At 34.0% G+C, this 15,085-nt stretch overlaps 1 protein-coding gene across 10 annotated transcripts in view; it reads left to right on the top strand.

Moving 5' to 3' along the window:
- Positions 1-15,085, top strand: part of EHBP1 (EH domain binding protein 1) — a 342,159-nt gene that overhangs the window by 250,854 nt on the left and 76,220 nt on the right. For all 10 annotated transcript variants that reach the window (XM_059405990.1, XM_059405988.1, XM_059405989.1 and 7 more), the window contains one exon: positions 2,352-2,495. In XM_059405990.1, coding sequence (XP_059261973.1) covers positions 2,352-2,495 — 144 coding nt within the window. The remainder of the gene's footprint in view (positions 1-2,351; positions 2,496-15,085) is intronic.

The following is a 15,085-nucleotide window of genomic DNA, read 5'->3' as shown; positions in this document are numbered from 1 at the left end:
CCGAGACTGTTGTCAAGCTTACCAACTATGTTTTCTTCTAAGAGTTTTATGGTTTCAGATATTTTTTTGTTCAAGTGTTTAATCCATTTTGAGTTAATAGGCACCTGGTTTTATTCTTTTGCATGTGACTCTCTGTTTTTCCCAACACCATTTATTGAAGAGACTGTCCTTTCTCCATTGTATATTTTTAGCTCCTTTGTTGTAAATTAATTGACCATATATGCTTGGGTTTATTTCTGTGCTCTCTATTTTGTTCTCTTGATCTATGTGTCTGTTTTTATGCCAGTACCATACTGTTTTGATTACTGTAGGTTTGTGATATAGTTTGAAATCAGAGAACATGATGCCACTGATTATTTTTCCTTTTCTTTTTACTTTTATGTATTTTCTAAAATTTTTATAATAAATATGAATCGTATTTGTAATCAGAAAAAAGTTTATTTCTGTGTGCTCTTAAGACCAAAGCAGTCTTTCACTGTCTGTGTAGCTAACTAGAATCCCTAAATGTCTGTAGACTCATGGAATTTAGAACCAGTAGGATTTTTTTTTAAGATTATATTTATTTATTTGAGAGAGAGAACACGAGCTGGGGAAAGGCAGGTGCAGAGGGAGAAGGAGAAGATGACTCTCTGCTGAGCAGGGAGCCCCATGTAGACACTTAACTGACTGAGCCACCAAGGTATCCCTAGAGACCATAGGATTGTAAAGATGATATATTCTAGTTACCAGTTTTAGAGCTGGTGGGATTTCAAACATGAGGCAATTGAAATATTTTTAAAAATATAATAATAGTTAACATTTTTCTAGTGCTCAGTACATTACACTATTTCACTTAATCTTTATACTTATGAGAGTTAGTCTATTTTATCCCCATTTTACAAATGAGGAAACTGAGGTATAGAGAGATTGAGCAATAGGTCCACAATTAGGTGTTGTATCTAGTATTTGAACCAAGGTCTTTCTTACTCCAAGGTACTTAAGTGTCATGTAAGGGAATACAGTATAGCTTTTTAAGTGACCTCTTCAGTGTTACATTGCTTATTATTAGTGGAAGAAGGATTAATAGCCTGATGTCTTGACTGCAAGCCTGATGTCTTAACTGCAAGACATGTCTTGACTGCAGTGTTCCCTTTAATTAATCTGGTCTGTTTTAGATAAAGTGTTGATTTGTAACTAGAATCACCAATCCTATTCTATTGTGTCCTATACACATGACGAAAAGTCTATCATTATCACTTATACATTTCAATTATAACTATTAAGTGAAGAATGTTTGTTTAATCCTCTTAAAATCTTGGGTGATGAAAATGTTCTGGAATTAGATAGTGTTGATGGTTCACAACCTTGTGAATGTAGTAAAAACCACTGAACTGCATACTTTTAAAAAACTTCCCTTGCTTGAGACTGCAGGAGTTTTAAAAAAGTTATATTAAAACATAAAAATCTCAATGAGACCTAAAAATCATATAATAATTTTTTAAGTTTCACATTAGGCCAAATTAAGTTATATGTTTACTGTTTATTACCTCTTCCTTCACCATGAATGCTACTTACAATTGAATCAAAACTATACAATGACAGGGAAGAAATCAAATATCAGAGTAATAGTAATAGCTATCTAAAGCCAGAAGTTGGCTATTTTTTGGATGAAAAAAGGAATTTGAACTATAAACATTATGGATATTTGTGCTTTGAATTAATGTTATCATTTGAGAACTGATTTCCATTGATGGTCATTACCTGTTGTTACCCAAAAATATATTGTAATATTATAAATCAATCCAAGAAAATACTCTTCCATTGCTGATGTAGTTAATTGTTTTGTTGTAAGGTAGGTGAGCATTAGAGAAAACCACGCTTATTTTTTTTTTAAACAAAATATGATAGTTTTGAATTTTCTATAAATGTTAATTGTCAAGGATTTAAAGGATTATTGCCAAAAATGTTTAATATCTTTCAACAAATATATTTGGAAGATACCTTATTATCAGTCCTATAAAACTATAAGAAATGAAATTTTTTTAAATGTCTTTTCCAGGTTATATTGTGATTAGCAAATATGAAGAATGTATGTAATATACACATGGACATTATATTTTATGGGAATATATTCTAACACAAATGGAAATTAAATGTAATCCAGCGTCAGGTAGTAAAGATATACTTCCTGTGTGTCAAGATGTTCTATACTTTCTAGTCAACATTAATATTTTCTTTAAGTAATCTTATAAAACTACAGTCTTATTCCTGATCTCTGTTATTTTGACAGATAACAAAACCATTGATTAATCTATAAATATAGGTTATATGGGGCTTTTTTGAGTTCCTAATTCTGTATTTTTGGTTTTAAGCATCGAATGTTATCAAGACAAGAAGAACTTAAAGAAAGAGCAAGAGTTCTGCTTGAGCAAGCAAGAAGAGATGCAGCTTTAAAAGCGGGGAATAAACAGAATACCAACACAGCCACACCACTCTGCAACAGGCAGCTAAGTGATGTGAGGAACATTGGTTAAAAAGCCATAGATTGTTAATTGCAATCATGGGGGTGAGGGGAGTAATTTATTTATACTTTTGCTAAGTCTTTTTTTAAGTTTTTAATTTCAGTTAGCTAATGTACAGTGTTATATTAGCTTAGGTGTACAATATAGTGGTTCAACAATTCTATATATCACCTGGTGCTCATCATGACAAGAACACTTACAAATCCATCACCTAGTTCACCCATCTCCCTACCCACCTTCCCTCTTGGAACCATCAGTTTGTTCTTGCTAAATCATTTTCCGTAGACTTTTAATATGAGGCAGCAGAGTGAGGGGGTTCACTTGGTATATTTATTGAGCTGATAAATTCATACTTGGAAGAACATGTTGTAATTATTTCTATACAGCAGTGTCAGCTATGAGGAAGAGTCAGATTTTAGAATATAATTTCTACATACACATGAATAATCTATTTTTATTAATTTACATTTTGTAACTTAATTATACTTTCTTTAAGATTATATTTTAGCTATGGAAGTTAATTTTTTTTGGAAATATTAGAATCTAATAATGATGCCTACCATTTATTGAATAGCTGCCATTTAATGCAGGCTCTATAATGGATGGGGGTTTTTTTGTTTGGCTTTTTTTAAGGTTTTATTTATTTATTTGACAGAGATCACAAGTAAGCAGAGAGGCAGGCAGAGACAGAAGGGGGAAGCAGGCTCCCTGCCGAGCAGAGAGTCTGATGTGGGGCTCGATCCCAGGTCCCCGAAATCATGACCTGAGTCAAAGGCAGAGGCTTAACCCACTGAGCCACCCAGGGGCCCCTATGATGGATGTTTTATATAATTTTTATTTTACTTAACTCCATGAAATAGATGTTCAACTACTTTCCAGATAAGAAAACTGAGACTGATAGGTAAGATAATTTGTACAAAGTTGCAGAATTAGTAAATGATGAATCTAGGATTTGAACTTGAGCTTTCTGAGACTATAGAATTAGTGCTCTTCTCTATCATACACTGCCACCCCTAAATTAAACCACATTTTTAGAGGTGCCTGGATGACTCAGTCAGTTAAGTGGCTGCCTTCACCTCAGGTCATGTTCCCATCTGGCTGCACATCGGGCTCCCTGCTCAGCTGGGAGCCTGCTTCTCCCTCTCCCTCTGTCTGCCATTGACCCTGCTTGTGCTCTCTCCCTGTCAAAATAAATAAAATTTTAAAAAATAAATAAAAATAAAAAATTTTAAAACCCCACATTTTTATATATATTTTTGTGTAGTGCTTCACAAATAATAATGAATACATGATAATTGAAACCCATAAATTTAAGGGAACAGATTCCTCATGAATCTGAAAATTATGACATTCTGCCTTACCATCAAACTCACACATACAAAACTGCATGCTCTTTTTTTTTTTTTAATTAAGATTTTATTTTTTCAGAGCAGTTTTAGGTTCACAGCAGAATTGAGGGGAAGGTACAGAGATTTCCCATATATACCCTGCACCTACACATGCATGGCCTCTCCTCTTAATGACATCCCACATCAGAGTGATACATTTGTTAGACACTGACACATCATAATCACCCAAAGTCCAGAGCTTACATTGTGGTTCCCTCTTGGTATTTTACATCCTTTGAGTTGGACAAATGTGTAATGAAATGTATCCATTATTACAGATTTTCTAAGAATTTTTTATTGCACCTTCCACCACTCCCAAGCCCTGCAACCTAATTTCACTGTCTCTATAATTTTGCCTTTTTCAGAAGGTCATAGAGTTGGAATTATAGAGTTTATAGCCTTTTCTGATTGTCTTCCTTCACCTAGTAATATGCATTTAATGTTCTTCCATGTTTTTCACTGCTAGAAAGATCCATTTCTTTTTGTGCTGAATACTATTCCCTTGTCTGGATGTACCACAGCTTTTGCATTCACCTACTAAAGGACTACTTGTTTGCTTCCAGTTTTGGATTATTATGAATAAAGCTGCTATAATCATTCACGTGCAGGTGTTTGTGTGGAGACAAGTTTTTAACTTCTTTGGGTAATTACCAGGGAGTGTGATTGCTAGGAGTATGTTTACTTTCATAAGAAGTTGCCAAACTGTCTTCTGAAATCTCTGTCCCATCTTGTATTCCCACTAGTAGTGTGTGAGAGTTCTTGTGGTGCTCCACGTCTTCACTCAGCGTTGAGTGTTGCCGGTGTTCCAGATATTGGCCGTTCTAATAGGTGTTTAGTGGTATCTAATTGTTTTAATTTACATTTCCCTGATGACAAATGATGTGAAGCATCTTTTCATATGCATAATTGCAATCTGTAAATCTTCCTTTGGTGAGGTGTCCATAAGGGTCACTGATCCATTTTTTGATCAGGTTGGTTGCTTTTTTATTGCTGAGTTTCAGTAGTTCTTTGTGTATTTTGGATATAGCCTTTTATCAGATGTGTCTGTTGCAAATTGAGTGTTCCTACTGATTAACATAGAATATCTCTTCATTTATTTAGTTTTTTGATTTCCTTATATTCCTCATATAGATCTTATACATATTTTGTTAGATTTCATTAATGTGAATGGATTTTGTTCTTAATTTCAAATTCCACTTGTTCACTGTTGGTATATAGGAAAGCAGATGTCTTTTGAATATTAACCTTATATCCTACAGCCTTGCTATAATTGCTTTTTAGTTCCAGGAGATTCTTTTTTCCCAGTTCTTTCAGATTTTCTATATAGGTGATTTTGTCATCTGTGATCAGACACTTATTTCTTCCTATCCATGCACATGTTTGAACCTTCCTTTCAGGTACGAGCTTAATAACCTCTGACCTTGAGCAGTGTTTTTCACACGACAAGTTTTTACACAATAATATGATATAAAAGCAGCTTAGTGGCCTACAGTAATTAGTTTATTTTTAATGAAAAGGAATAGAATAGAATCAGATAAAGATCTCAGAATTCATCACATATAGTAAGCATAGTATTTTTGTCTGAAACTTCCTTTAGTTATGTGGACATATGTGCTTCTTCAATCTTGATATAAAACATATTTAACAAACAAAAAAGACCATATTTTTAAGCTGTAGTTCATGATAAAAATGAGAAACCCAAATCTACTGGGCCATCTTTGAAGTTCCGTAACCTCTATGCCAACTCTTTCAATGCCTAGCCATATGTTAGATCATTGATTTGTTGGTCATTTGCCAGATATTTATTGAGTGTCTGAACTAAGTATTTTCATGGTGACAGAAAAGGTTAAGCTTCTTCCATTTTGGAGTTTATATTATGATGGGAAGAGACAGATAATAATAAATAACTAGAGTGTGAAAACTGTGTGGCCTAGTAGAGGATAATTTAAATAAGTGAGTGCTTGAGTGATTTGAGGAGGGGGCATTTGAACTAAGATTTGATGGATGAAAAGGATACAGTCAAGTGAAGAACCACAGAAGGAATTATCCCTTTAAAAAGAAAGTTATTTTGGGGATGCCTGGGTGGCTCAGTCAGTTAAGCATCAATTTCTTGATTTCTTATTGGGTCATGATCTCAGAGTTCTGAGATTGAGTCTGTCATTGGGCTCAGTGCTGGATGTGGAGCCTGCTGAAGATTCTCTCTCCCTGTCTCTTAAAAAAATTTTTTTTAAATTAAAAAAAATTTTTTTAATTTATTTTGTTGATGCTATATGTTATTTGTGATAAACTTTGTTTCATAATTATTTCAGGCTCTAAAAATCACAGAGAATGAATATAGCTCTATATTGTTCCAGTGTGTTGATTTTAAATTCAGAATACCTGAGATTTAAATGATCAAGTAGATTTTATTTTTATTTTATTTAAACTATTTAAATGGCCAAGTAGGTTTTTAAAACTAGTTACTTTACCTATGTGTGAATTTTACATATATAAATAATTATCATTGAATGTTTACTGAGCACTTGCTGTTTATCAAGCAGGATTCTAAGTGGTTTAACATGGATTTTCTCATTTAATCTCCACAATAATTGTATGAGTTAAGTGTTATCATCCCTATTTTACAGTTGAGAAAACTGACAAATTAATGAATTGCCCATGGTGACACTGTTAAAAGTAACAGAGCCAAGAATTGAACCTAGACTTCTTGATTTCAGAGACTTTGTCTCTAAAGCATTGTGTTATATTTCCTTCTTCTTTATTTTTCTGACATCCTTGTGAAATAGAAATAGATACTATTGTTTTATCTTTTATATTAAGATTAAGAAAATGAGTTTGGAAAGAATGTTTAAATTTACCTAAGGTTGTAGACAGTGACACATGAGGCTTACTTAGAATTCAAGTATCCTGACTTTTTAAAAAGATGGTGTTTAGTTTTTCATTTGGTTCAGACTTTTACAAATATTTTATGGGTCATCTCTTTTGTTTAAGGCACCAGTAATCTATACTCTGTATTTCTCAAGTTAAACTTTGAAACTTTTATTTAAATTATACTGGTGTGAATTCAACATTGAAATTATTAAAATTTCTCTCTTTTTAAAATTTTATTTTTACATAAACTCTACACCCAACATGAGATTCAAACTCACAACCCCGATATCAGGAGTTGCATGATCTTATGACTGGGACAGACAGGTACCCCAAGATATCTTTTTTTTTTTTTAAAGATTTTATTTATTTATTTGACAGAGGGAGAGAGCACAAGCAGGTGGAGTGGCAGGCAGAGGGAGAGGGAGAAGCAGGCTCTCTCCTGAGCAGGGAGTCTGATGTAGGGCTAGATTCCCGGACCCTGGTATAATGACCTGAGCCGAAGGCAACCGCTTAACCCACTGAGCCACCCAAGTGCCCCTCCCCAAACATCTCTTATTCTGTGTTGTGACATCTTACCATATCTAAAATATATAGCTTGGATTTTAAGAAACATGATGCTGGTGATGTTTTATTGATGACTCTTTTATACTGCTGGTCTCATGTAACTTGCCACACTCTTCTGGAAAGAAATGTTCGTTCCCCTTTACCCAGGAATTCTATTAACAAAGATCGGTATGCAGGTTTTCATCACAATGTTATTTGTAATAGCAAAAACTAAAAAAATGGTAATTTTGCAAAATAGAGGAATGATCAAATAAATTATAGCATAAATATACTTGTTATTTAGCCATTTAAACATCTATACAATAATGTCTTTAAAGAATATTGAAAGGACATGGGAGAATGCTCACAATGTCCTTTTGTATAAAAAGAAGTCTGTAAAATATATATGGCATATAAACTCCATTTTGAAATGATAGAGACTTTTTTTACATGCATTGAAAAGGACAGAAAGGAAAATCATCAAAATAGTAGCAGTATTTATCTCTTGCGGGTAGTATAATGAATGGCTTTTATGGGATTTTTTTCCCCTTTTATTCTTTAGGTTATAAAAATATGACATGCTGGGCGCCTGGGTGGCTCAGTGGGTTAAGCCGCTGCCTTCGGCTCGGGTCATGATCTCGGGGTCTTGGGATCGAGTCCCGCATCGGGCTCTCTGCTCAGTGGGGAGCCTGCTTCCCCGCCTCTCCATCTGCTTGTGATTTCTCTCTGTCAAATAAATAAATAAAATCTTTAAAAAAATATATGACATGCTAAGATAATTATTTTAAGGTAGGGAAATTTTTGGTACCCAAAAGAAGTATTTTTGGCACATTATTTTCTTAGTGTACCCAAACCAACTTGACTTCAGTATTTCTAAGATAATGTATGTATATGTGTGTGTTAAGAAGACAAACGTGGTAAGAGCTCTTCACTTTGACAGTTGATGATACTAACTTGTGACTCTGTGTGGAATAAATGGCAGATTTAATAAATAGCAGTCCTATTTACACTGAGAAGACAAGAATTTCTCAATGACTACTCTTTGTGATTGATGAGTAATAGTCATGGTATCTCATAAAATATCTCATTGTTTCTTGGACTACCACCAATGTGACTTGGGTTGTCTTGTGTTCATTTATTGTTATAGTATTTGTTTTTCCCAGAAAGAGCAGCTCCCTCCTGCATGGTTAGCTGGCTACATGCCACACTGGTAACTCTGTTGCATTTGTTTCCCACTTACCCAAGGTTGTATCCTATTGCAAATGAAACCATGCTTTAAACAGTCCCCAAAATATTTTCTTTACCATTCCTCTTTCCGGTTATCTTTTGTTACATAAAAAATTCATCTTACTGCCATGAAATAGCCATTGGTTATGCTCACATATTTGTGATTTAGGAATTAGAATAGGATACTGTGGGAATGGCTTATTTCTGTTCCACAGTGTCTGGGACTGGGTTTTGGTGAGGACCTCTGCTAGACATCAGTTGGTCTAGCCTCTCCATGTTTCCTCTCCACTTGGGCTAGTTGCAGCTTTCTCATAGCATGGTGGCTGAGTCTATGAGCAAATGTTCCAGGAGAATAAGGTAGACATGCATGGCATTCTGATCTATCTTTAAAAGTCATGTTGCGTCACTTTGCTACACTGGTGGCCTAAGCAGACACAAAGTTCTACCCAGAACATATACCAGAGACATAGGCCCACACCACTGAATGAGAGGAGTATCAAAGTTGTGGTTTAGCAAGAGTATGTGGTATAGGAGATAGTGTTGCAGCCTCTTCTCAGTTATAGTTTAAACTCCTGTTGGGGTGCCTGGTTGGCTCAGTCAGTTAAGCATCTGACTCTTGATTTCAGCTCAGGTCATAATCTCAGGGTCATGAGATTGAGCCCAACATTGGGTTTCTCTCTCCTTTTCCCCCTCCAAAACCTGTTCCAATAAAATAAAATAAAAAATAAATTCTGTTTTAAAACTTTCTTGTGTGTGCTACTGTAGCTCATTTTTGAGAAAAGCCAAGCCCTGTGTAGATGTCTTATGAAGAGAATCAAATTTCATGAAGTTGGTAGTGTATTTTGTGATTGTTACTCTAGTTTTGACACTTGGTACTCTGTGAGGCTTGTAGCTTATACTAATGAAATGATGTAAAAAGGAGAATATAGAATGGCAGATCAGTCTGGTTGCACAGATACAGAAATTAGACCTTCCTGTTGCTTTTTTAGATTTTCAATTTAGTATGCAGCTTGATGCCAGGTCGATATATTTTCCAGGGACATAATAGTTTTCTTAATTTGATCATTTTCTATATAATTTCTGATAACTCTTGTACATACAGATTAGAATTATTTGGCAATACTGTCCATATTTTCAAAAACTAGTATAGCCAACTTGGGACACAAAAGAAAGAGGAAAAATGCTCAGTTTCATCTTTGGAGCAATTGAATGTGAATTAAGTGATACTAAAACTGGAAAATGCTTAATTTCTCTAAATCTGTTTTTCCATTTTTAAATGAAAGCAAAATTCTTTATTTTTTTTTTTCTTGTGTGACATTCAAATTAATAGGTGTCCACGGTGAAGGGGGTAAGGGAACCATGACTAATGCCTTTCCCACTTCAATGTCAGCATCTCTTTCACTCTGAAGAGATCAAAAGGCCTCTGGTAAATAAAAAGAAGGTCTAACTGAAAAAAAAAAAAAAGCTGGCTTCTAATTTAGTGAACTCACTGCTACTGTTTTCACTTACTTATGTGTTTTAATTTGTGCCTTAATTTACAGTGCTCTTATTTTAAATTTTTTTGTAAATTATCTTGCCCATCATAATGTATATACCATTGTACTGAAAGTCGAGTTGATGGAGGGGAGAGATACCTGCTGCTACCCATTCCTTTTTGTGTTTTTAGTTTACCTGAGAATTTCTAAGAGTTTAAAAAAAAAAAAAAAAAAAGTGGTACCCAGGAGTGACCTTAAGTATTGAATAAATGAGACATTGACCTTAAATCTTTAAGAGTTCACTGAAGAGCTTACTGTTCCATACTGAAGATGACTCCACACTGATTTAGGACTTTGTCAGTAAATTCTGTCTTTTCTCCTTCTGAACTCTGCTTCTTCTTTTCTCTTCTCTTCTCTTTTCTTCTGTCTTTTAAGAGAGAGAACATGAGTGAGTGGGGGGAGGGAGAGACAGTCTTAAGCAGGCTCCATGCCCAGTGCCGAGCCCAATGTGGACCTTGATCTCATGACCCTGAGATCATGACCTGAGCTGAAATCAAGAGTTGGTTGCTTAACAGACTGAGACACCCCTCAACTCATTTCTATAAAAGTAACCTAGGACCTTCTGATAAACACCAAAAAGAATGAGAAGAGTTATTTAAATAATTGGTGTTGGAGTACCTGATGCATATAGTGTGGGACAGTGTCCATGTACTGAGTATAGGTTACCTCCTTTTAAGACTTTTTTATCTAGTTCTGAGCTGAGAGAAAGTGAGAATTTATAGAGCATTCAGAGAAATAAAGGCCTGAAAGCAAATATCTACATAAATGGAAAGACAGGCTTATAAAATATTAAAGAAGAGAAAAATGGGAAGTAGTGTAAGTACTAATTTGAGTATAGGAAAGCTTAAAATCTTTCTGGTTACTCCTTCCTGCTTACCAAGAGGATAAACTTCCCACCTTCACAAAATGGCCTTATACAAAGGTCCATGCAAATCATTTTCCCTCCCTTTCTATCCTCATCTCCCTGCCCCTCACTCCACAGTCTCTATCTACCAAGATGCCGGCAGTGAGAATGTTGCATAGTTTTCAATTCCTGCATTAAGCATTGGCTGTTCTCTCCCTGAAATGCCCCTCTTTCCTTGTTAGTTTCCACTGAAATACATCTTCTAGGAGTATCTGTATCATGACGCCTTCCAGTAAAGCTATTCTCCTTCCTCTATCTTTTTCTAATATGCTGTACATATCTCCCTCATTGCATTTATCCCATACCATTATCTATTTACACATCTTTCTCCCACTCAGCTGTGAGCTATTCACAGTACAAAAACCTGATATTCCTATCACTAAGTTTTAAGTAAATGTTTATTCAATGAATAAATGAAGGAAATAAAGACAGGTTATTTTTTATATTTTCTCAGTGTCAACTAATAAAAATATGAGCTTAAACATGAAAAATCTGGGTTATCTATAGGGAGTTTCTTGGTAATAAAGGTTTGTAAACAGGGAAGATATCTCTCTGTAAGTCTTTAAAGCAGAATTGATTATCAGTGAGCAGAAAAGTGTCCATCCCTGTTTATTGAGTTAGTTATAGAGATGACATTGGCCACCTTGGAACTTAAAGTTCCCCATATCATCCATTTCTTCCTTTTTTGAATCCTACATTGTGATACCTTTCTTTGTTGTTATGACGTGTATGCACCAAATCCTTACACACATCTGTCCTTCCCATATGCTGGGACCTCTGATTAGAGTTCAGCTCCCAACTCCACCTTGAAGCACACCACTCTACCAAAATTCCCTCTTGTATAAATTAGTATAGCTTTAGGTTGGAAGGCTGGGAAGCAATTTCTAAGACACTGAAAACAACTCTTGGTAACATTATCTGGTGGATCCTTGTGTACAGACTCTACTTAAATTATACTCAGGAAAGAGTCAAGCTGTAATTTATTTTAAATGGCAACTCACAAACACAGATATTATAAACCTTTTAATTTTTCTTAATTTTTGTCATGACCTGTATTGCATGTTTTAATGAGAACTTGCTAAGCTAGCACATATTGTATTTAAATCTCTTAGTAGTTGATATGACTCATTTGTGCATCTGTTTTTTTAGGTGTTCATTTAACCTCTTTCAGGTGTTTTCCTGAAATAATTTTTCTATGGAAAACATTTTATTGCTCTGAATCGCTATGAATAATATTTTTTTGCTTCCTATTCCTATTTTTCTGTGAAGATTTTCTTATGTTACATTTGATTAATGCAGATTTTAGGTATGATATTTGTTTTGCTCATGGTTTTTCATATGCACTTAAAATAATTTTTTTCAAAGTACAACTTGAGTTTAGCAAGTTTGACAGTCTAGCCATTATATAATCCAAAGGAGCTTTCTTCATTAAAAAGTATATTTAAACACACTCTGAGAAAAATCTAATAGCTTTTTTTAAGAAAAAAATTGCTTTTCTATTATTTTTCATTACTCTATTTCCCCAAACACTCTCTTCCCAAGAAATGCACAAATAGAATTTAACAATTTAGTCTATTTCAGTCTCTTTTGCTTGATACTTCGCATTTTCATTGCTTTTTTAAAAATAAACTTAATAAATCCATTACTTTTAATAATGCTCGTATAATTATATAGATCACTGAAGGAGATGTTTGCAGTTATGTGCTAAAGGTTAGGGCCAGTATACTCCAAGAATCCTGCTGCTCACAGTCTTTGAAATTGTTAGGATATTTGTGAAGCACTTTGAACATATCAGAAGAATGATGCCATATAAGTTTAATTATTACCTTTATGTTTTTAAGAAAGAATAAAATCTATTTTATAAGTAAAAAGTTTAAAAAGAATTGGGGTAATTCTTTAATTTATAAATATGTTTTGTTTTTAGTTTTTTGAGCTATAAATTACGTAGCAAAAGAAAATGGTTTGCCGATACTTGTTGGTACCCAGAAGTTTTTTGTTTTGTTTTTTTTTTTAAAGAAAAATCAGAAAAGAATGACATTGTTATAAAACAGACTTAAAGTTTTTTCCTGAATTTTAATCTGCAAGGATAATGAGTGACTCACTACAATCAATTGGTTAGGAGCTCATCCTCTCGTAATAGGATCAGACTGCAAGGTATTAGCAAGTCCTAGAAGGTTTGCAGGAATATTTGAATCCTCTAAGGAAAACTACATGGGAAAGGATTTTCAGTTTGGTCAGTCTTTAGTTAACTGTAAGGACCAGTAATAAAAAAAGAAAGAAAGAAATACAGTGACCTTTTTTATTTTTCCTTTTGGTCTTTTGTAATGAATCTAAAAGGCTTATTTGGTGAGACCCAAAAGAATGCAAGCTGCTCTTCTGTGAGTTAAACCTTTAACAGGTATTTCATTCCTGCGAAGAGGTAGGACATCAACCTTGTACTTTTGATGTTAATTGGAAAATATTGATTTTAATGGAACTAGTCTGTCATTCTGATAATTGTAGCAGATTTAGATAAGATCATGAGATCTTTTCCAGATAATAGAAGAAGCAGTTACCATCCAGTTGGTAAAAAACACTAACCATCATTTTGGTAATACCTGAAGATAGAAACTTTTTGCATAGTTTTTATGTTTATGTGTATTCTAATTATGTACATCATAAAAATGTGTATGATATAAGTTATATTCTGTGTTTATGAACACTGGCTATGTTACAACAAAATGGTTAGCCTCTAGGAATTAAGCTTGAAAATTAAGGTCAAGCTAAAATTTTATTTTTCCAAATTACACATATTATCAGTTCTATTACTAGGAAGAAGTAGTTAACTTTGGATTTGTAATTTTAAAACATCAAATATTACAAAAAGAAATCTAACCCTTTAATAGTATATGGAGTGAAAGCTTTGTCTTATTTAGAGATTTTTATTCTCTATGTGAGCTGGAATGTCTATACCCAGGACACTAAGATGAAAATGTATTCCTTATTTCTTACTCCAGCACAATTGACAGATTTAATGTACATAATCCGTTTCAGACCAGTAAGACACTTTAAATGTATAGCTAATCTTTTTTACAGTTGCATTTTATAGGAGAAGAATGCCAGTGTACTTCTGTGTTTGGTATAAATGCCTCTGTACAAGGCAGTGGTTTTTATTCCTTATGATTTAAATAATAGTTTATCTATTATGTCTAAATTTAAGTTGATTTGAAGTCTGCTATCTTAACAATGACTACTAGACTTCTTAGAAAACATATTGTTAGCTTGGTAGCATATCTTCAAAGTCACACAAAACACCATCATTGTTAGGAGAGGAAAAAAACTCAAGCATCTTTTCTATTATGTGGCCAAAAACCCCTAGCCTCAAAAGTCTTATTTATTTGAGATTGCTGTGAATTCATAAAGCTAAGGCTAGATGTCTTAGCATCAGGAACACTCCTTTTATGCGGCTATTAATGGCTGTAGACATTTTCCATATGGCTGTTCAGTGCAGAGTTGAACATCCCAGGTTGATATCACCATTACTAAGAGCTGTATTTTATATTGCCTATTTTGTTGTTGCTCAGCATGCATGAGGGTAGAGTTTAAATCTTTATTCATTTCATTTTTTAAATGTTTCTTTTGTTCTCCTTATCATGTTCTGGCTTTCCCAAGGATATATGCCTTGAACGAAAAGTCACATGTGCATTACTAATTGTATGCCATTGTATTTACAGTTCCTAATGGTGGCACTGTGAAGCTACTAATTCCTTTGCTTCACTTGATGTAAAATAATCTGAGTGTCTTTGATAGCAGTGAAACAGTATTAATTGTTTTGTACATTTTTTGGTCACTCTTCTTAGGTGGTCTTCATAATCTATTAGAACTTTCAGCCAGATTTTTGTAATGTCATGCCTCCAGCAGTGATTAAATTGGTAATTAATGAACAGTCCTTGGCAATGTAAACCACATCCTGTTAATTTTCCCTTTTGAGTTTTTAGAAGTTGTCTTCTGTGTCAGAAATCATTGCGCCACCTTGCTATGGCCCCTTGGCATGAAACCACAACGACTTGATTTTTGCAGCCATTAGTAGATCAGAGCAGTAATTTCACAGTATTTTGGTCAAGGTAATTATAATACCAA

The sequence above is a fragment of the Mustela nigripes genome, chromosome 7 (assembly GCF_022355385.1).
Source record: "Mustela nigripes isolate SB6536 chromosome 7, MUSNIG.SB6536, whole genome shotgun sequence".
In the NCBI taxonomy this organism is placed as follows: Eukaryota; Metazoa; Chordata; class Mammalia; order Carnivora; family Mustelidae; genus Mustela; species Mustela nigripes.
The sequence above is the reverse complement of the archived record's forward strand: the minus strand, read 5'-3'. Positions and strand labels throughout refer to the sequence as shown.